General features: G+C 36.8%; 1 protein-coding gene across 3 annotated transcripts in view; it reads right to left on the bottom strand.

Moving 5' to 3' along the window:
• Positions 1 to 478: 478 nt before the first annotated feature.
• Positions 479 to 23,904, bottom strand: part of LOC131167121 (D-lactate dehydrogenase [cytochrome], mitochondrial) — a 147,778-nt gene continuing 124,352 nt past the window's right edge. For all 3 annotated transcript variants that reach the window (XM_058125947.1, XM_058125961.1, XM_058125954.1), the window contains 5 exons: positions 21,342 to 21,404; positions 19,864 to 19,943; positions 19,598 to 19,728; positions 17,354 to 17,397; positions 479 to 834 (listed from right to left, as the gene is read on the bottom strand). In XM_058125947.1, the coding sequence (XP_057981930.1) occupies positions 715 to 834; positions 17,354 to 17,397; positions 19,598 to 19,728; positions 19,864 to 19,943; positions 21,342 to 21,404 (438 nt within the window). In that variant the 3' untranslated portion in view covers positions 479 to 714. The remainder of the gene's footprint in view (positions 835 to 17,353; positions 17,398 to 19,597; positions 19,729 to 19,863; positions 19,944 to 21,341; positions 21,405 to 23,904) is intronic.

The following is a 23,904-nucleotide window of genomic DNA, read 5'->3' as shown; positions in this document are numbered from 1 at the left end:
GACTTTTCGTCCAATCATCTTAACACACCAAGTTGTTTGAGAACAACAATTGATGATGTCTGACAAATTTGAATAGAAGTTGTTGTTGCCGTCAAGAACAATTGCTAGTTTGATAATGTTTGATTTCAACAGGTTTATACAAATTGAACATTGCGAAGCATAGCATTAATACCATCATTACAAACTTAATAAGAATGGTCAGCATGGTTGTATACAAGTAGAAGATGTTATCAATTGAGCTAATTCATTCCATCAAATGCAACAAAAAAATCCAAAAAATAAAAAATAAAAATAAAGCTAGTGAAGGAAAATAACGGAAAATCTAATCGTGTTAGGGAGTAAGATTAATAATTCTTTTTTGTTTGGTATGCAAGAATGAAATGGAATTGAATTGATCTTTATAATTTTGCATTCACCATATAATTTTTCATTCCATTCCCCTTTCATTTCATCTAGTGTACCAAATATTGGGTAACAATTTTTCACAAGAAGAAAGTGACATTATTAAAGGAAAGAATCATCAACATTTTGATAGATTTCATTGTTTAATACTAAACAAACTTGACCACAAGCCCCTTTCACTCATCTTATACATAGGAAACATTCTCTACTTAGGTTTGATTATAAACAAAAGAACAGAGAGATCTTGTAAGTGTTTGTTGCACATGTAGACAAGCAAATTTTAAGAAGAGGAATGAATTTTCATCGAGATTTTTAGAAACAAACATGAGGAGGAATGATTTTTCCTGGATTCATGATATTGTTGGGATCTAAAGCTGCTTTTATTCTTTTCATTGTCCTCAAAGCCTCCATTCCCAACTCTTCTTCAAGGTACTAGAAACACAAAGGAGAATCAATTAGAATTCATCCCTACGAGGAGGATGGGAACAAGAAGATATTCAAATATCATTTTTTTAAAACTATTCAAATACAACTTATTTATACATAAATGGTTCAGTGAAACATTGTAATTAGATTACGAACTCAACATTTTATCAAAATTCAAAATGCTTATAGGCATGGTGGTAAATTGATAAATTTCAAAAACCAATTTGTAATAAAAACCATATAGAATAATCTATATACATTTTATAAAAATTCACTACGTATAAATTCTAAAAATTTAAATCCAACGCATGCTTGCTATGCAAATTTTTCATGAGATTAAAAATACCAAATTATCTAAAAGACTGGTAAACTTAAATACTAATTGTATCTATATTGTATAATATGAATGACCAAAATAATAATTGTTGAAATATAATAATGAACAAATAAAGAAAATATAGGTGTGCACATATTAAAAAAGAAGGAAGAATTACAACCAATATGTGCAAGTTGCTAAACTCAAAACTTAAGGAAATATCATTATTTATTTGGGATGACCTAGAATTGTCAAATTTCTCAAGTACTATTTTAAAACTTAAAATTCCATTTAAATTAAGAGATTGTTGAAATTTCATACCTAAATTATCAAAACCTCAAAAAAAATTTGTAAAAATCTTACTATAATGACTTTTGATATTAGAGAGTTCAAAAACATGAATTTCCAATCACAAAGTTTTGTTCCATGATCAAAATATTGATGAGTTTTGTTGATATTTCAAGATTTCAATAAATTTCAAACAATTCAAATATAGTTTCAAGGAAATTTTCATATATTTGTGCGCATTTATATCCATGTTATGTATTTCTTGATACATATTATCAACCTATTTGTCCTAAATCATGTGTCATGGTTGAACATTTCACACCATGTGAAGGGTTGTGCAGCAATATTTGAATATACAAAGTTTAGTCAGTCAACCAAAAGCAAGTCGTGAGTTTACTACACATAAACTCACAAGAATTAAATACAAATTAAGCGGCAACAATAAGAAATCACGAAAGTAAACATAAGTCAAGCACGAAATTGTAAAACAATGTAATTCATATTATTACACCTTCATAGGCACATGTGTTTAGTGAGGGAGGCAAGTAAGGTATATATAAAAGCTAGTAAGTTTTACAAGATCGATGTATATTTACCCTCCTAAGAGCTTTTTATGACTTTCTACTTTAGCATAAGGAAACATCAATACGATCGAGGAGTTATATTTCCCTTTTTCCCTTAAGGCATTACTTTACCCAAAGAAATAAAACCTTACACCAATATTTATGTGATGGCTATCATTTAATGTGCACAAGACAAATGGTCTAGGCAATCATAATGCCCTAAACAAACTTGGCTCATGACATAGTCCTCCCCACTTAAAAGTCTACGTTGTCACAAACTTTGATGCTAGGTACTCTTCAACTTCATTCTAGATAATTACATGTCTTCTACTAACATTCTATAGATTTCTTTACCTCCAAGGCCCTTCCACTTCACTAAGAACTTGTTCCATGACTTTCATTGGGATCTTCCAAACTTGGCTCTCACCTTTGCCATATGTATCCAAATTTGACCTTGTTCAATCACATGACTAAGGAATTTAATATTTTTCCTAACAAAATAGCATTTCTTCTTCTTCACACATAGGTTGTTCTCCTTTAAACAACAATGTCATCAAGGTATACCATGACAAACTTGTGGTTGTAGCCATAAAACACTTGATTCATTGATGTGCAAAAAGTCATTGGCATATTTGTCAATACGAAGGACATCACCAAGAATTCACAAGCCTTGCACTATGTTTTCGCAAGTTGTTTTCAATAACTTAACAAATTATTTTTATAAATCTACCAACTCTAGAGGCACCATCTAATAGGGGCTTCACTTATGATAAAAGTCCAATCTCATGTTGTTAACTTTTTGAGTCCTATCCTGTTTTGATAATGACAAAGCAAAACATCTCATTTGTGTGTTAAGTATTTAAGCATGTTTAAGTTTCAAAAAACACAGATGACCAATGAAAAATGGAAGCCATGTAGCACTTAATCGAGCATATCTTGGCGCATTCCATGGAATACCGAAGAGCAAAACTTGAAGACCTTATGTTTTTCAGTTGTAATGTTATTAGGTTTCAATTGTGCATGCATATCATTTGATTTGAATTGAAGCTCTCATATGACCTTAAACTGACCCTAAGAACTCAAACTTTTCATGGAAAACTTTTAATTTAAAATTTTAAACTCATACTAGAGCATAAGATATCAAAATGAGTTTTAAAGGCACTATCATATACAAGATATCTTATGGTCTTTTAAAAAATCATAAGGATAGGTTTTAATCTTCATCAAACTTAATATAGTTCATATACTTTTGTCCAAGATTGGTCCAAGTCATCAAAAAGGCCTTTTGGCATGGAAAAACAAAGCAATCATCGACTAATAAGGTGTATTTGTCGACTAATTAATCCAGAAAGCCTAATTGAGTTTCTGCCCAGGTGACTCGTCGATGAATGAGCATGACTCGTCGACAAATGGTAGTTGAGTCGTCAACGAAAAAGTCCAGTAGCTTAAAAGAGTTTTCAGCTCAAGTGACTCGTTGACGAAAAGGCATGATTCGTCGACGACTAAGGGTGACTCTTCGACGATTGGAAGCCATTCGTCAACAATTAAAACGGGAAAAACTAACGCAAACAAGCTTCAAAGGGTTCGATTTTTTGAAATAAAATTATACTTTAATCCCCAATGGTCATATAACGGCTATAACTTGGTTTTGCCTATAAATACCTTGGCAATTAACTTGGAGAAGGTTACAAAATTAATTTGAAAGCTTAGTTGAATATTCTTTGATTCTTGTCTATATTTTATACTCCTTTTTGAAGATCAAATTCAAACTTCTTCTACTCTTCTTTTGAAAACATTTTTGGAGAAAACATTTTGAGTTGTTATAAAAAATCTTGAGCATATATTCACTCATACATATTGCTTCAAAGACTTCTTACTCTTGTAATATTTCAAAGATCAAATTTCTCCTGCTTTCATTTTAAAAACTCTTTTGGAGAAAGTCTTTTGAGTTATTCAAGAAAGCTTTGAGCATATATTCACTCATATATATACTTGCCTCAAAAGGTTCTTGTTCTTGAAATTTCAAAGGTCAATTTTGAGGAAATCATTTTCAATACTCTCATTTTCTTGCAAAATATTTTTGAAAGAAATACCACAACTCTACCGCGCTTCATATTTAAAATCATTTAAGAGTGCATATTTAGAAATTCTTTCATTGTACAAATCAGCTTTTGAAGAAGCATTTCTTGTACGCAAATTGTATTTACGATTCGGGCTGTGACCCATGCCAAGTGAGCGTATATCACTTGGAGAGGTATCTCCGCCTAAATGGAGGGATTACAGTTGTGAGTCGTACTGAGTGAGGGGATATTGCTCAGAAAGGTGGCTCCGCCTATAAGGAGTGGTGTAATGGGTGGCTCCGCCCAATTGAAAGAGTGTGTATAAGGTGGTTCTGCCTTGTTTGAACGAGTGGTTAGTGGAAATCCTCAAGTGGTTTGTTTGAGGCGAGGACATAGACGAGGATAGCTAAACCTCGTAAAAATCTCGATGTCGTTCTCTCTTACCCTACTCTTTAATTTTTCCACATATGTATGTTTACATTTATATTGTTGCGATTGTTATACACGTTTTTTTTTTTTTTTTTTTTTTTAAATCTTGATATTGTTAATGAATCGATAACTTAATTAGGAAAAAATTTTTAAATCCAATTCAACCCCCCCGCCCCCTTTCTTGGGATAACACCAATCCTCACACACGTTCTACATTTCGTCGCAAAAGCAAGTAGTATAGTGTAAGAACCTGACCAAAGATAAGTGTATTAAATAAATGAGGAAAAGAGAAGGAAAGTTTAAAAGGCAAAAATCTGCAGGGCTCGTCGACGAGGCTTCTTTGCTCGTCGGCGAGATTCAGTTTAGCTCGACGGCGAGATTCAGTAGCTCGTCGACAAGGAGATGCCGAGAGATTTTGAGAATTCCTGAAATCTCAGGCTCGTCAACAAAGCCACCTTGGCGTCGAAAAATTTCCTTTTGCGGCCCATCGACGAGTCTGACTAGGTCAACTTGTTTATAAATATCTTTTTCATTTGTTTAATGGTTAAGAAACCAAAAGCCTCTCTCTCTCTCTCTCAAGAACTCATATACTCTCTCTCTCTCTCTCTCTCTCTAGCATTTCAAGTCGTCAGTTGCCAGAATCAACGATCCAACGTTACCACGAGGATCAGGAAGGGAATCTCTACGTTTATAGCGAATCAGAAATTCGTTTCAAGGATTTTCGAGTTTTGACCCAAAACCGAGGTAAGGGTCCGATTTCAGTTTCATTTCCGTATATATGTAGTAGTAAGAATTGTAGTAAAATATAGTTCTTGGATGTTTAAGTTTTGGGGACTTGGTTCGTAGTTTTGAAGCCGTAGAGTTCGTATTTTGATATTCGGGAAAAGGTAAGAGGATTTTGTTTATATCAGTTATTTTTTAAATCGGGATCAATAAACCTATAGTTTACGATCGTATGTATGCTTTGGCTACTTATTTGAGAAAATCTATCGAGTGAAAATGCAAGATTTTCGAGTTACAGTTTTTGGGAAAATTGGGGGTTTCGAGTATCATCTCTATTTCTATTGGGAAATCGTTTGTTGTATAAAACTGTAGTATTGAGATGACCGTACCTGCATTTGTATTAAACTGTATTTCTCAAACTGAAAACGATATGATTTGTGTATGCTCAAATCAGTGTGGAATGAACTGTTGTATGTAAAATATTCTAGATTTTGTAAAACAGCTAGGGGCGGCTAATTACCATACGCTGATGAGTATAGAAACATGAGTTCCAAAATTGTTCCAAGTTTTGTAAAGTAGCTAGGGGCGGCTAATTACCGTACGTTGCCGCCATGTCTCGACTAATTACCGTGGGCAAGAGTGTCCGACTCTATATCCGAGGGTGTGAAATATCACCAGTTTGTTCCGGCTGGTCACCGATGGGTGTGAGTGGACACCGTACTAGCAACGATATCGTTATGAGGCTTCGGTTATTGCAGGGTATCGTGTGCTTTAGTGCGAGGGCACTAACCGTATATTTGGTATCGTATGTACTGAACTGAATTTTGAAAATACTAGAATTGCATCGTATTATGTTTTATATTGAAATAACACTTGTATGTCACACACTGATATAACCTGCTTTCTTCCTAACTAAGAGGTGCCTCACCCTGAATATACAAATATTTTTCAGGTCCTTCGGGTAGCCGAAACTAGCATCCTAGCGTTCGGAAGCGTGGGTGTCGGTTAGCTATGTTTAGTACCTGTGTAAGTACAGATTTTGTAACCAGATTGTTAGTATTGGGTTTTTGTAGACACCCGGAGTATGTACTGTATTTTGGGAACGTATATTCCAATTATGTATAGACTCTGGTATGATATGATGTATGCATAAAAAGAACATTTCCGCTACATATTTGATGTATATGGATATGTATGTAATTGTGTATAGGGTTTAGGTGTACCCCACGAGGTCGGACCTATATTCAGTATAGTATAATGTATGTTTTAAATGATACAGAGACAGGTTAGGTTACTATATTTACAGCTGAGACCCATCCGCGAGTTCGAGGCATGATAGCTTGGTATTAGAGCTAACTAGGTTATTAGGTCTTGTAGACTTGGTTAGGCGTAGCTTTGCGTACATACCAGAGCATAGGATGTAGGAAATGAGTAGCCTAAGTCGAGGGTTGTTTTGTTGCTAAATGAGGACTCACTGGCGGTGTTCTATGTTTTTCCTGGAATGACGATTTTAGTAAAACCACGATAAACCATTGATGGCTTCGTGTCGATGTGGTAGGACAGACCTGGACCCGTGAGAGTTGTAGTTGACATGATTAGTTTTCAATGATTATGTTAACTGTGTAGGATATAGGAATTCTAACCGATTCCTATCTTATTTTCAAAATGGAGCCCAAGGATAACAACTTGGATAGTAGTTCCGAGGGGACTGCGAGTGATAAGTCTCCTTCTGTGCCTCGGGGTTTGACGAAACAGGTTATGCGGGAGATCGAGCGAAGTGTTAGGAGACGTGAGCACTCTCCTACTGCTACAGGTTATACCTTAGAGAGGTTCACCCACATGCACCCTCTGACGTTTACAAGAAGACCCGATCCGATAGTGGCGGAGAACTAGGTGCAGAAGACCGAGAAGATATTGGAAGTTCTGCACTGCACCGATCAGCAGAAGGTTCTCTATTCTACCTTTCAGCTGGCAGGAGAAGCGGAAAGATGATAGATGGCTGTGAGCCTGCTTGAGAAGCAGAGAGCTGGTCCATCATTTATGACTTGGAGCCGTTTCAAGGAAGTAATCTTCGAGAGATACTTCCCAGCTTCCACTCGTGATGCGAAGGCTGATGAGTTCTCGAGCCTGACTCAGGGAACCCTGACGGTACAGAGATATGCTGCTAGATATATCGAGCTATCTCGTTTCGCGCCATATTTGATCTCAAAGGAGTATGAGAAGACTCAGAGGTGCGAGAAGGGTCTGAGGAAGGACATTCGCAGGCTTGTAGGTATGCTGCAGATTCGAGAGCTTTTTGTTCTAGTGGATAAAGCCACCATAGTTAAGGCTGACCTCCAGGGGGATGAGGTGGTACAGGAACAGAAGAAGAGGCCAGTATCTTTTGGTTCTCAGACTAGTACTCGATAAGGACAGTGGAAGAAGAAGAAGAAGAACTATAGTTTGGGTTATCACCAAAATACCGAACGGCAAGGTTCGCAGGGGGATTCGTCTTCCACACCATGCACCAGATGCCATAAATGGCACAATGGTGAATAACAGCCGTTTTGGGGTAACTGCAACAACTGTGGCAAACCGGGCCACATATCCCAAAACTGTCAGGCACTGAGGAGTGATATGCCTGCACAGAGCCAGAACCATAGGAATAATCAAATGCCTTGGGGAAATTATCAGGAAAACACGGCTCTAGCAAGAGTGTACTCTCGTACTCCAGCAGATGCAGAACACACTAAGAACATGGTGACAGGTACCATGTTACTGCTTTCGAATAAAGCTGCTATTTTGTTTGATTCGGGAGCAACTCATTCGTTTATATCTGCTAGTTTTGTGAAACTGTGTGGGGTTGAAACCCAAGTGATGGATGAGTGGTTGTCTGTGGCTACAACGATTGAGAGTGTAATGATCTGTAGTAAGATGTTGGGAAACTGCCCAGTGGTTATTCAGACCTCCTGGGGAGCAGGAGTATAAGTTCGTGGAATCGTGTGTGCATTCGACACCACAGATTCTATCAGCTATACAAGCGAGGAAGTTACTCTTGGAGGGTAGTCAAGGGTATCTAACTTGTGTAAAGGAACCACCTTGGGATGATTTGAGACTTGAAGATATTCGGGTGGTTAGCAAATTTCCAAATGTATTCCCGAAAGACTTACCTAGTTTACCTCCTAATCGTGAGGTGAAGTTCACTATTGATCTGCTGCCAAATAAAACACTGATTTCTAAAGCTCCATACTGGATGACTCCACCTGAACTTAAAAGAGTTGAAAGAGCAGTTGCAAAAACTATTGGACAAGGGCTTTATCAGACCTAGTATTTCGCCCTGGGGAGCTCCAATATTGTTTGTGAAGAAGAAGGACGGGTCGATGCAGATGTGCATTGATTACTGTGAGATCAACAAGGTAACAGTGAAGAACCGATACCCATTGTCTCGTATAGACGATCTGTTTGACTAGCTGCAGGGAACACAAGTCTTTTCGAAGATCGACCTACGGTCAGGGTATCATCAAGTGAAATTTAGGACTGAGGATGTGGCGAAGACTTCTTTCAGAACCAAATATGGTCAATACGAGTTTTTGGTCATGCCATTTGGGTTGACTAACACTCCGGAGGTATGACCTAATGAACAAGGTTTTCCATGAATACTTAGATCAGTTTGTAGTGGTGTTTATTAACGATATTCTGGCATATTCTAAGAGTTCAGAAGAGCACGGAAACCATCTGAGGTTGGTACTTCAGGTACTACGGGAGAAGAAGTTGTATGCTAAGTTGAAGAAATGCGAGTTCTGACTAAGTCAGGTCACGTTTCTAGGCCATATCGTGTCGAAGGGTGGTATCTCAGTTGACTCTGGTATGATAGAAACAGTGGTTGATTGGGCGAAACCGAAGAGCATGCAAAATGTTCGAAGTTTCCTAGGACTAGCTGAGTATTACTGGCAGTTCGTGGAGGGATTCTCTAAGTTATCTAGCCCTCTGACACAGTTGATGAGGAGAGGCGTGAAATTTGATTGGAATGACGAGCGCGAGCTGAGTTTTTAGGAGTTGAAACACCGACTGGTCACTGCTCCAGCTTTAACCATCCCACCTGGGGACGGTGGTTTTGTGATTTACAGTGACGCACCGCTGAAGGATTTGGGATGTGTGCTAATGCAACAAGGGAAAGTAATTACTAATGCTTCTCGGAAACTCAAGGAGTACAAGAAGAATTACCCTACGCACGATTTGGAGTTGGCGGCGGTAGTATATGCGTTAAAGATCTTGAGACACTACTTATATGGTGAACAGTATAAGATCTTCACGGACCACAAGAGCCTCAGATACTTTTTCACACAGAAGGAGTTGAACATGAGGCAGAAAAGGTGGTTAGAACTGATCAAGGACTATGATTGCACGATTAGCTATCACCCGGGGAAAGCTAATGTGGTAACTGCTGCGTTAAGTCGGAAGTCAGAGCACGCATCAGTATCTGCAGTGGTAGGTCAACATCATATCAACCGGGATCTAGAAATTCTTGGCATAGAGTTGGTGGATGGTAATCATCGAGATTTCATTACTAGCTTGGTGATACAGCCGACGTTATTTGAGAGGATTAAAGCCGCCAGGCTAATGATGCGGAGTTAGTCAAGGTTGTAGAGAAAGTGCAACAAGCGTTGGCTGCAGATTTTAACATCTCTGAGGGGGGTGTGCTGAAGTTTGAGACCAGACTATGCGTTCAAAACGATGAGGGGATAAGGAGGACGATGTTGGAAGAGGCGCATCGTTCTTTGTATACGGTACACTCAGGTAGTACGAAGATGTATCGGGACTTACGCGAATCTTTCAGGTGGAGTGACATGAAAAGGGAGATTGCTCGGTCTGTGGAGCAATGTCTGACGTGTCAGCAGGTAAAGGCTGAACATCAGAGGCCGACAAGACCATTGCAACCATTCAGTATTCCGGAGTGAAAATGGGAGCAAATTTCCATGGACTTTGTCACCGGATTACCACCAGCACTACACGGGCAGAATGCTATTTGGGTAATCATGGACAGATTGACTAAATTTGCTCACTTTATACCAATGAAAGTAAGCTACTCTTTGAGTAGGCTAACAGATTTGTACATGCAGGAGATAGTCAAAAAGCACGGGGTACTGATGTCCATTGTTTCAAATCGAGACCCAAGATTCACTTCTCGAGTCAAAAAGCACGGGGTACTGATGTCCATTGTTTCAAATCGAGACCCGAGATTCACTTCTCGATTCTGGAAGAGTTTACAGGAAGTACTGGGGACGAAGCTTACTTTTAGTACAGCATTCCACCCCTAGACTGATGGACAGTCAAAGACGACGATACAGATCTTGGAGGATATGTTACGGGCTTGTGTATTAGACTTCAGTGGTAGTTGGATCCAATTTCTACCATTGGTGGAGTTTGCCTATAACAACAGCTTTCAGCCTAGTATCGGGATAGCACCGTTCGAGTCATTGTATTGTTGGAGGTATCGGTCTCCTTTGTAATTGGGATGAGGTCGATGAACGGAAGATATTGGGTCCTGAACTCGTACAACAGGTTTCTGAGAAGGTCAGAATGATCAGGGATAGGATTAAATCAGCTCAGAGTCAGCAGAAGAGTTACGCGGATGTTCGCTGTCATGAGTTGGAATTCGAGGTTGGGAGTAAGATATTCCTGAGAATCGCTCAGATGAAAGGGGTGATGAAATTTGGGAAGAAGGGCAAGCTGAGCCCGAGGTATATCAGACCATTCAAGGTATTGGAACGAGTGGGTTCGGTGACTTACAGGATTGCACTACCCCAGCGCTCTTGAGGATCCATAATGTGTTCCACGAATCCATGTTGAGGAGGTACATGTCGGATCCGTCGCGTGTGATTAGGTGGCTCCGCCCAATTGAAGGAGTGTGTATAAGATGGTTCCACCTTATTTGAATGAGTGCTTAGTGGAAATCCTCAAGTGGTTTGTTTGAGACAAGGACATAAGCGAGGATAGCTAAACCTCGTAAAAATCTCGGTGTCGTTCTCTCTTACCCTACTCTTTAATTTTTCCACACATGCATGTTTACATTTATATTGTTGTGATTGTTATACACGTTTTCTTTTTTTTTTTATCTTGATATTGTTAATGAATCGGTAAATTAATTAAAAAAAGTTTTTAAAATCCAATTCACCCCTCCCCCCTCTATTGGGATAACACCAATCCTCACACACTTTCTACATTTCGTCGCAGAGGCAAGTAGTATAGTGTAAGAACCTGACCAGAGATAAGTGTATTAAAGAAATGAGGAAAAGAGAAGGAAAGTTTAAAAGGCAAAAATTTGCGGGGCTCGTTGACGAGGCTTCTTTACTCATCAACGAAGCCTCTTGTTTAGTTCAGCGACGAGATTCAGTAGCTTGTCGACGAGGAGTTGCTGAGAGATTTTGGGAAATCCTGAAATCTCAGGCTCATCAACGAGGCCACCTTGGCGTCAACAAACTTCCTTCTGCGGCACGTCGACGAGAACGTCATTTCGTCAACAAGTCTGGCTGGGTCAACTTGTTTATAAATATCTTTTTCACTTGCTTAATGGTTAAGAAACCAAAAACCTCTCTCTCTCTCTCTCTCTCTCTCTCTCTAGGATTTCAGGCCGTCAGTTACTGGAATCAATGATCCAACATTACCACGTGGATCAGGAGAGGAATCTCTACGTTTATAGCGGATCAGAAATTTGTTTCGAGGATTTTCGGGTTTTCACCCAAAATCGAGGTAAGGGTTCGATTTCAGTTTCGTTTTAGTATATATGTAGTCGTAAGAATTGTAGTGAAGTATAGTTCTTGGATGTTTAAGTTTTGGGGACTCGGTTCGTAGTTTTGCAGCCATAGAGTTCGTATTTTGGCATTCGAGAAAAGGTAAAGGGATTCTGTTTATATTAGTTATTTTTGAAATCGGAATCAGTAAACTTGTAGTTTACGATCGTATGTATGTTTTGGCTACTTATTTGGGAAAATCTATCTTATGAAAATGCGGGATTTTCGGGTTACAGTTTTTGTGAAAATTGGGGTTTCGAGTATCATCTCTATTTCTATTAGGAAATCGTATTTTGTATAAAACTGTAGTATTGAGATGACAGTACCTGTATTTGTATTAAACTGAATTTCTCGAATTGAAAATGATATGATTTGTGTATGCTCAAATAAGTGTGGAATAAACTGTTGTATGTAAAATGTTCTAAGTTTTGTAAAACAGCTAGAGGCAGCTAATTACCGTACGCTGATGAGTATAGGAACATGAGTTCCAAAATTATTCTAGGTTTTGTAAAGTAGCTAGGGACGGCTAATTACCATACGCTGCCGCCATGTTTCGGCTAATTACCGTGGGCGAGAGTGTCCGACTCTATATCCGAGAGTGTGAAATATCACCAGTTTGTTCCGGCTGGTCACCGATGGGTGTGAGTGCACACTGTACTAGCAACGATATCATTGTGAGGCTTTGGTTATTGCAGGGTATCATGTGCTTTAGTGTGACGACACTGACCGTATATTTGGTATCGTATGTACTGGAATTGAATTGTGAAAATACTGGAACTGTATCGTGTTATGTTTTATGTTGAAATAACACTTGTATGCCACACATTGATATAACATGTTTTCTTCCTTACTGAGAGGTGTCTCACCCCGAATATACAAATATTTTTCAGGTCCTTCGAGTAGCCGAAACTAGCATCCTAGCGTCCGAAAGCGTGGGTGTCGGTTAACTACGTTCAGTACCTGTGTAAGTACGAATTTTGTAACTGGGTTGTCAGTATTGGGTTTTTGTAGACACCTAAAGTATGTACTGTATTTTGGGAACATATATTCCAATTATGTATAGACTCTGGCATGGTATGATGTATGTATGGAAAGAACATTTCCGCTGCATATTTGATGTGTATGGACATGTATGTAATTGTGTATAGGGTTTACGTGTACCCCATGGGGCCGGACCCGCATTCAGTATAGTATCATGTATGTTTTAAATGATACAGAGAGAGGTTAGGTTATTATATTCATACTTGGGACCCATCCGCAGGTTCAGGGCGTGACATATAGTATCTCATCCAAAGTGACAACTTATTGCTTCTTTAACATGTCTTGGATAGCTATAGGCATGAGCTCATCTTACAGCTTCACCTACCACCAACGAAGCAAGATAAGTTGATGCTCCTCAATCCCTTCTTGAATTGCAGAACAAAGAGGAACTTCTTATCGTCTCCTTACTATTATAGCTTGCAGTATGCAAGGGTGATAATCCATCAAGCAAAGGAACTAGCGAACAATATTGGGATTGCTCTCATCTCCCATACGAAATCCATTCTAAATATCGCTAAAAAATCATCCATTAGAATGACATTGGAAATTTACATGTCCTACCCATTGACCAAGTTCTAGTCACCTACTTGGTTACTCATACTATAGGTTGGGTTGCGGAATTAATTGCTTTCATGTGTCCCAAGTCTTTGTGCTTCACCTTGTGATAGAAAGTTATAGGTACCCTGATATCCAGTACAATACAGGTGCTCTTCTGTACCCTGATATCCAGTACAATACAGGTGCTCTTCTTATTGACCCCTAGATCCACAAGCATTAACCACTTAGATTGGGGAATGTTTGGCTTTTTCGTCTGCCTCCCCAACATAGTAACCACTTGCACCAATGAGCAGGCTTTCCTCATCATCCTGTCCTTGTGAGCTCCCCACAATGAAAGCTTGCAAGCAAATCATTAAACTTTGAGGACCTCGACATAAGTACACAATATATCCTTACCAATCAATGTGTTGGAAGCTCAAGATGAGGATGCTTCCTTTAAAGTGATGCCTTAATGTCAACCTCTCCACTCATTAGGTTTGCTTTTCTTGAAAAGACTTTTCATCGTTTCCATCCGACAAGCTACTCTCCATAGGCATGGGTGAATTCTCTCCAGCGTAGTTAGTTAAGGTTTCTAAGGCAGCCTATGTAGTAGGCAAATCCTAAACCCTTCCTTGATGAAGTTCAACTCTTGCCCATTTTTCAAATCTTCAAGGAAATAGAACATTTTGTCTTTTACATGTCCTAAATATCCAATATCAAAGCATAGAATTGTTTAAAATAATCTCTTATTTTCACGATGTGCTTCAAATCTCGCAATTTGTGCCAAACATGGTACTCAACATTTTCAAAAAGGACTTCAGCCTTGAACTCTCCCTTCAAGTCTACCTATGTAAATACTACATAGCGACCATTCTGAATTTCATCGTGCTTAGCACGCCAACCACCTTTTAACATCCCCATGCAAGTACATATAGTAATGGATACTACCACACAAAAGTATTGTCTGTGTCAAATAAAAAGTTCTCCAACTCATTAGCATCACACGATCAAATGCTATTGGCTTTGAGACCTTGCTCACCCTATTCTACCTAAATTGGCATTCCCTAAGGCACAAACCATCAAGCTCATTTTGCCAATAAGCTCACCCATCTAGTGTTGTAGTACTTCCGCTATACCATGGAAGTCATTCGACAATGCATCAAGTGAACCTTGTTGTTTTTGGGATCCTTCCAATAAATCATCACATTGTGCAAGTAAGGCCACCTCTGTGGCCATATGGTTGTCAATCTCGATTAACATCTCTAATGCATCAAACCTCTCCATGTCAGTGCATGGCAAGGTTCTCCCATCAATGCTTCGCACAATCCCACCACATGAAGGCAACTAAACTATGAAGCAATTAACTAGGCTCTTGTATCAACTACTATGGGCTAAAGACTTCACATCGTGTGAAAGATTGTGCAGTACCAGTTTTAGCATACAAGCTTAACTAATCAAGCAAAAATAAACTACGGTTTTCTCCACATTAACAAATTCACAAGTGTTTAATACAAATTAAGTGAAAGTACTAAGCAATAATGAAAGTAAACACAAGTTAAGCGATAAATTGTGAAGCAAGGCAATTCAAAATTTCACACTTTTGTAGGCAGTGTGCTTTTAGCAAGGTAATAAATAGGCTAAACATGTTTCCAATAGTGAGTGTATTTCATAAGATTGATGAACATTGACATTTGCCTAAAGAGCTTTATATGCAATTTGTACCCTAGCGTAAGTTAACATTAATATAACCGAGGAGCCATGCTCCCATTTTTCCGAGGAGCCATGCTCCCATTTTTTCCTGATGGCATTACTCTCCCCCAAAGAATAGATCCTACATGACGATTATTCACCCAATGTGTAGAAGAAAAGTAGTCACGACAAATATAATGCCCTCAACAAGCTTGACTCATAACATCATGCCTCCTTTCATGCCATTAGCTAATTATGCTCGTGCTAAAGCATGAAAATTTCAGCTCCCTTAGAGATTGTTTTTTAAAGCAATCTCAATGATTAAAAAAAAAAGTAAAAAAGAGAGTAAAAATTTAGTTCTTTTGAGTATGACTTGTTCTAAAACTTTGTTCCTTTCCTAATGATAAGGTTTGGTGCCTTGATAGTCCTAGAAATTTCACTTGCAAGCCTAATCACTTAGCCAAATTCCAAAGTGCTTGGCCTTTCCTTGTAAATTGTAAAAGATAGGAAGGCTAGTATTCTTATCAAAGTAAAGGCTTTTGCATGGTGTACAACTTCCAATAGGTTAAACATTAATGATTATATATAGGAGAAAAGGCACAAAATGATTTATCTTACATAACTATTATGCATAGGGAAACATAATGAAACTAATGCCCATCCCTTTTTTAACATTATCCTGTTATTGGGCAATTACACAATTTTATTACTTAGTGTTGTTGACCAAAGTCAGGTTGGTCTAGCTTCCAAAAAAAAGAGATTGCTGAATAAAGTACTTGGGTTTCAAGCAAAATGAAGAGTGCAAGATATTTTGCAACTCATCATATTTGTTGTCATTTGGAGCATCTAGGAGGAAAGAAATGCTAGATTTTATGAGATGCTCTTATTCTTTCCCATCTATTATGAGAGATCATATCAATATTAATAGAAAAGTTCAGGGAAAAACAGATGCTTGACCTAGCTAAGGGCTATGCTATAATGGGTTCAATAAAAAAATAAATAAAAGAATGTAGCAGTTATATTAATGTCATTAAAGATAAAAATAAGTAATGATATAACGTCATTAAAAATATAAATAGAGTAATGACTAACACTAATAGTGGAGAGTCTATGGATTCTCCAAATATAATATATGTGTAGCAAGTGTATGCTTTGAGTTCTTATCATTTTGCATTAGTCATGGATCAACTTATGAAAAAGTATCTAAACCAAGATTGCATGGTGTATATTGTTTATGGATGATGTTGTATTAATAATTAGAGGAGTAGAATTCAAGTTAGGATTATGGGAGGAAGCTTTAGAGTCTAGAGATTTTAAAGTAGAAATGAGATATAATATATGAAGTGTAATTTTAGTCAAGTTATGACAAATATCAAAGAAAAGATTAAACTAGATGGTCAAGAAATTAATACATGGAATTAAAGTAGAATGTATAAAATGGATAAGGGTTTCGAGTGTGTTGTATGATTGTACACTACCCTTGAAATTAAAAGTTCTATACGATGAGTGTAAGACCAGCAAAGCCATATGGATAAGAAGTTTAGACGTATAAGAAACAACATATTGAAAAGTAAAAACTATTAAAATGAGAATGCTAAGGGAGATTAGTAGTGTAACTCTAAAACATAAATTCAGGAACGAACACCTTTGCTGTAAGTTAAGCATAGCACTAGAACAAAAGATAGATGAGGGGTGGATAACATGGTTTGGGCACTTATAATATAGACCAAACAATGTACCAATGAAAATTCAGCTAGTTAACGTTAGTGATATTAAATGATGGGAATAGACCTAGCATAGCTTGAAATAAGATAATGAATATGAATTTAAGCCATCCATTTGTTAAAGGGCATTGCCCGATAGCATGGATGGATTACTAGTTGGTTGCTATTATCTGTTATAGGAGAAGTGTTTAATCTCTTATACTTCTTTCGGCCCCCTCTTATATTTTACCTTCATTCTTTCTTTAATATTTTTTCTTCTCTTATTGAGAAGAGTGCCATTAATGTCATGATGCAGAGCCCATAAATCACTGCATTATAGAAGGTCCATCTGTATATGCGACACAAAAAGACATTATTAGGTGAAAAATATAGATGATTGAAATACCTTCATTTTCCCAGTGCCCACACCATGTTCTCCTGTACACGTTCCTGCCCATCAGTATCATAGAAAGCAAAGCTGTGTTACTGCTATTCAATAATTTAAATCCAGAAAACAAAATCAGCACCATTCTAAAAAATTCTATAGAATTGTAATACTTAGCCTAACTTTCTGAATTTTTTTACTACAATACAATGGATAAACCACCTCATTATAAAATTTTCTCATCACTACGTATTTTTCAATAGTACAACTCATATGCTAAGCAAAAAGAAAAAGAAATTAACAATTAGGCGATAAATCCAAACTTTTTTCTCTTTTTATTTTTTTCTTTTTAGTAGAAACAAAGTTAAGAGATAAAAGTAAGATACACAAACCAAAATCTTATTTTCAGTTAAAAAAATTGCGCCATAGACATTTTTAGTCCCAAATGTAGGTGTTACCACCATGTGTGCCAGGCCAAAAGAGTTTCTAACAGCTAATGAGTGTAGCAAACTGCCTGCCTGCTGGAGAACATAGGAAACTGTTGCATATTTGTTTATCATTAGAACAGCTGTGAAAATTAAACACTGATGCAGGCAAGTGCTTTTAAAAATTGAAATTATCAATTATTTATTGTTTCAAGGTAAACATGCAACGGTAATAAGAGCCACAGGTGATTCAATGTCCCAGTATGCTATGTCCCACTAGGTAACCTAAAGTTACGTTTGGTTCTAGAAGAGAAATTAATGATCCTATGGTTAGGCTCCTCTCCAACGTAAGGCAAAACAAGCCAATTGCCTGTGTCACTCAATGGGATGTAATGGCCATAATTATGGCGTGCTATCAACATGGTGATGCCAATAGAAATTGAAAATTCTGCAGCATTAATGCAAAGTTACTCTGGTACCTTTAATCCTCAAAGGGAACACAGATCACATGATTGGGGATGAAGGATAATCATAACCTACCGTGAACATTTGATTGGAGCCCTACCCATGATCCAAAATGTGCTCCAAATAGGAGTCTAAGAAATTACCAAAAAATTGAAAATCAGACAGAAGTCAATTCCTTTTTACATTTTGGTTTTTTTTTTGGTTACAGCATCTAATATATTTTAAATCCAATTTTCCGTCTCAGTTTTGATCTTAAGGGAAAACCAACCCAAAAATTGAATTCAATATTTATTATAAATATTTAGTAGTCTTTATTTATTATTTGAAACAATATCAACCAATTTAAATTCTTAATCTTTCTGGAATTACTTGAACTAATTTAAGAATACCAAATGGATTATGTAAAACAAGTAGAATAAGAGAGGGATGCTGAACATAATGAGGAAGGGGAATGGATTATCACTTTACTTAAAAGTTAAAGCTGTTAGGTTGTGAGCCAACAATATAAATCAAGATATAACACTCCAGCACATGTGCAGCCCGATAGCATGTGGAGAGAAAAAAACAATAATAACACTTATTACAGGGACAACAATAAGTTTTTTAAATACCAAACAATTAAAGCAGGCAACAATACTAGAACCCAGGACCTCCTGGCAACTTGGCTCAGATACCATGTAAGACTACCACTTTACCTAAAAGCTTAACAGGGATGACCTCCCATTTCAAATACTCTGAAAGCATATGTCCATGGCTTGAGCAGGACCATACCAATATGATATGATCTGATGCAAGACAAAGCATCTGTTGGCTGGCAGGACAAAATCACAAAATAGAAGAAGGTGCTTAACCTAAATTTATTAATCCAATGTCTGGTACATTAGAATAGAATAGAGAGAGTAGAACAAAATAAAAATTTTTACAGCAAATATGTATAATTATAAAGACCAAATCCATTCCATTGTATTCTTGTGTACCAAACAAATCATTAAGTCACACATAGATAATGGGTGAAATTGGGGGTGTCCCTTCCTATAAATTCCATTAAACCCCCTCTTTTCCCACAACATTCTTGGTCTTGGGCTCCTGCATGATTATGTGCTAAGAGCCCTAACCTTCAGTTTTGTTTTGGAAGACTAAATTTTTCGAACCACAATCTATAGAATTTCATTATTCAATTAAAAAAAAAGAGAGAAAAACTAAACCAAACTGGCACACCATTGGTCAATTCCTAAACAATTAATCAGCTAACAGTTTGGTATTGATTATAGTTTTTTTTTTTTTTAACTGATTAATTCAGTTCAGTTTTCAATTATGGCTGAAACCGAATCAAATTGAACAGGTTACATTCCTAGCTCCAAAATAGAGTATCTACCTTCCATTGACAAGGCAGTATGGACCATGAAATGATTTAGCCTCTCAGCTTCTTGCCGTTGTTCTTCTTGGTTAGGATCAAATAGAATCAATGTGTGGAAGTTTCCATCACCAGCATGAGCAACAACTGTGCTGTTACAAAAGACAAGAAAAGCACACACCATGAGAATCAGCATTAGACTAACTGCTTTGTCTCAGAGAAACATTACACTGTTCAATCTAAACTTTTATCCCCAAGTGCATGCAGATTGTCCAGAATAAGCATACCCAACCAACGGTGATGCATCTATTAACAGTTTGGATCTGGATATTAGTTCTGCAAGGCGTGATAGAGGAACGCAAACATCCTATAAGAAAAAGGAAATGGGTAAAAGGGTCCTTCAAGTAAAATGAGGTGACCCAAACAACTGTAATTGAACAAGTTAAAAAGCTAATCCTATTTTATTAGGAAAAATGGAATGTTAATGAAATATTTGGTAGTAACAAATTTTTTTGGATAAACAAGCAAACTTAGTAAGAGAAGGACAAGTCATTCTCCAAGCAAACATAAAGAAAAGGAACAAAAATATTAAAAACAAAAAAGACTACAAGACTAATGAAGCAAAGTTCTTGGATCCATCTGCATGCCACTTAAAGATAATCCAAGAAAAAAAAAACAACATTGACAGAAAACCACTGTGAAGCAAGAAAAATCACCCTATGTCAAACCAGACTTAGAGGTGTTTTAGAGCCCTTGAAGATTCTAGCACTGTCTTACAACCAACTTACTGCAAAAACAACACACTTCTAGAGGGCCGTCCTTGCCTTCTTCTCCAAGCCTTGCACAACAAAAAAACTCTCCCAAAGAGCATAAACCATTGCTCCCCAAAAATACTGAAAAATTTATGACAAATGCCCCTCCAAAAAAGAAACAGTGCATAAACAAATGCAAGCAAATCCTGCACATACTCATATGGATTTGGAGCTTTATTTGGCTTTCTCCTCTAAAGCAAATCATTGGTATTGCTTCCACTGAGGATGTAAGTCCAAGTAAAAGCCTTGATGCTAAAATGGATCATAGTCTTCCAAATAAATGAATGTAATAGAAATGGATGGGTAGAAGATAAATGAGTGAAGAACCTTCCACAAAAAAAGGCAAGAAGCGTCCATAACCCAAATCCTTCTATCCCCTAAGGAGAAACGAAAAGAACCCAAGACAGTCAACAAAGGAATCAAATTATTTGTCTTAAGTCTTATTCTATCAAAATGGAAATTCAATAAAATCATGCTCAAGTATAAGAAAAAGATAATAGAAAAAGGAGCATTATGTAGACAAATTGACAAATACCAAGTTAATAATTGACCTTTTATACCCACTATATTAATAACCTCCCATGTCTTTTGTAAGATTTTAAAATTCTGGAAGGTTGAACGTGATGGTAAAATCATTGTGGAAAATATAAATAGAAATATGCAGAGTCCTTGGAGCATAGAAATGATCATCCAAGATATTCACAAGCAAAGTGAAGACATTGGGCCATTTAAGATTTCCATGTTGGTTGGCAGGCGAAGTGAACAGCACATAGTACAACTTCCCTTAGAAATTGGTATATGATGATGTGAGAAACACCATGCACCCTAGATTTTGTGTCAATAAAATTGAATCTTTGTTGCTGATTTAAACCAAAAAGGACAAATAATTAAATTTCAACTCAGCAAAATATAAAAACAGAAAGGTAACTAAAATCTTTTTAAAATAAACTGACCGTAATCATTGCTTCAAAATTGGGTGCCATGGCAAAGCAAGCCCAGAGTGCCTCCTTCCTTATCTACATGCAAAAGAATCAAGAACAGCAATTAGCAGATACAAAAAGATATACACAAGGTCTTAAATTTCGATTTCGACTCAAATTTCGAAGCTCCAAAAGTACGGAAATTTCGATGGAAATTTCGATTTCGATGTCAATTTTGATTTCGATTTGAAAAAATAATAGAAATTAGTAGTAAAGCATGGAATTCTTTGCAAAACTTCAGAAATGGTTAACACACATAATAATAATATAAGTTTTAGGACTAATATATTACAAATTAAATACATCTATATTTTGTATAAGGTGGAAAAGTTGTAAAATAGTATGTGTATCAAATATATTTGTAAGATAATGTAGATTAAACATATTCAATTAATACAGATGAAATTCATAAATCATTTAAATATTCTTTATTATACAAATAATGATAATTTAGACATGAATGGTTAAATAAAATGTTACTGTAAGTTTATTTTTTCATATATTATTAAAAACACTTGTAATAATCTTTTGTTTCGATAAAATAAATTAAGATAGAAATTTCACTTCACTCCTAAATATCTCATTTGAATTCTAACGAATTTTCATCAGATAGTTAAAATTTCAACAAGTTTCGCTAAAATTTCGAGATTTCGATAAATTTCAGATGATTCGTTGAGATTTCGACAGAAATTATGCAAGATAGAAATCGATTGCCATTTTGATTTCGAGGGTGACGGAAATCAGAAATTTTGACGGAAATTTCAACAATTTCGTGGAAATTTAAGACCATGGATATACAATGACAGAGGACATAAGTTTCCATTTTTGGATAATAGGGAACAAATCCACAGAAATATGAAAAGGATCACATAGTATGCCTTGGCTGAAGAAATGAAGAAATTAGGGCTATGGTTTAGGTAATCAAAAATAAGATCTCACTCATCCAAACCAACTAAAGGTACTTGAGGTTCGATCATTGGCACAAGATTTACATCCAGGTTTATAGAATTATTCATGGATCAGGCAGGCTATGAGTTGAGATTTTCAGGTGAAATTAGCATAGCTCAACAAATCTCAAAACTAAAACTATATCGCATGCATGTAAAAACATTTCCCAACTATCTATCTTTGGCCCACTCTCTATAAAAAATAACACCAGACCTAGTAGTAGCCATCTTGCTAAGTAAAGGGCCCACAGAAATAATATAATTGAGAAGAGTCCAGGCCTAAGCCACCCCATCTTCAACTTGGCCTACCTCATGCAAAACCCTACTGGCCTCTACACTCCTCAGCTAACCCTCAAGAGTTTTTCACCATCCTCACCTAGTATATGCTACATTACTGCAACACATTTTAAACAATAATGGACATTTTTTTCAGACATCACAACCTCCTACATGACCAATCTCCTTCATTGCACTATGGAAGAATCAGTGCCCTTCACCAAAAGAGAATTTTACTTATGCATTATTACCACCATTGATCGAAGTTCTTTTGCAAAGTTCATCAACCACCACGATACCCTTCACGAACAAAAACAAAGAATCTCTTGCAATTCCATCCCAACCCTAATTCCAAAAACTCATCCATCTTTGTTAACCTAACTGATATCCAGTAACCAACCCTATCAAATCTAGTTTAATGAGTGAATCACCTCAGTCGCCCACACACTATCGTCCTTTCTACAATCCATTTTGCCCAAAAGCTAGATTGCTAGCAATATGGCAGCTTGTTTATCAAAAACATATCTATTGACTTCTTTACCAAGGATCCCACCTCTAACAAAAGAGGCTTCAACCAGATAAGCTCACTCACAATATGACCCATAGCTCAATATTTTGTTCAGTAGTTTGTTTCTTGCTACACTAGGTAACAAAATTAACTTCCCACAATGTACAATATCAAGTATTAAACCTTTGATCATCAATAGAGCCTGCCGAATTTGCATCTGAGCATCTCACGATATCACAATTTTTATTAAATTTATATATCAAACCTCTGCCCACAAAGTGTTTGAGATACTACAAAATCCTACAAAAAGCATCCCAATTTCAACCCTTTCCTACATTGTACGATCTCAATTCCAAGAAAGTAACACAGAGTACCCAAATCCTTGATTTGTAATATATCTTGAAATCTGCAACCCCACTCATACACTACTACAAGTACCACACTTATCTCCATTTGCGAACAAACACAAATAATCAAAGTAGCAATAAAGCCAATTGCAAAGATCATGTCACTAAATTTGTCAAACTATGCTCGAGGGGAATGCTTAAAATTATAAATGTCCTCATGCAACCTAAGAATAGAGAATATGTCATACCATATGCCACAACATATTCCCCTACTCCCCTCTATATAAGAAGAGTTCTAGTTCGAAGAGAGGCGGAGCAAGGGAGAACTAACAGTCTCTTGTAATAACTCTTATCTTCCCCTCTATTCTCGTATCTTGTTTGTTTAATGACATATCTCTCAGTGTGTTTATTGCTCTATTCTTCTTTGTTCTATTCTTTTTTTATTATTGATCCTACAC

The sequence above is a fragment of the Malania oleifera genome, chromosome 1, assembly GCF_029873635.1.
Source record: "Malania oleifera isolate guangnan ecotype guangnan chromosome 1, ASM2987363v1, whole genome shotgun sequence".
Lineage (NCBI taxonomy): Eukaryota > Viridiplantae > Streptophyta > Magnoliopsida > Santalales > Ximeniaceae > Malania > Malania oleifera.
The sequence above is the reverse complement of the archived record's forward strand: the minus strand, read 5'-3'. Positions and strand labels throughout refer to the sequence as shown.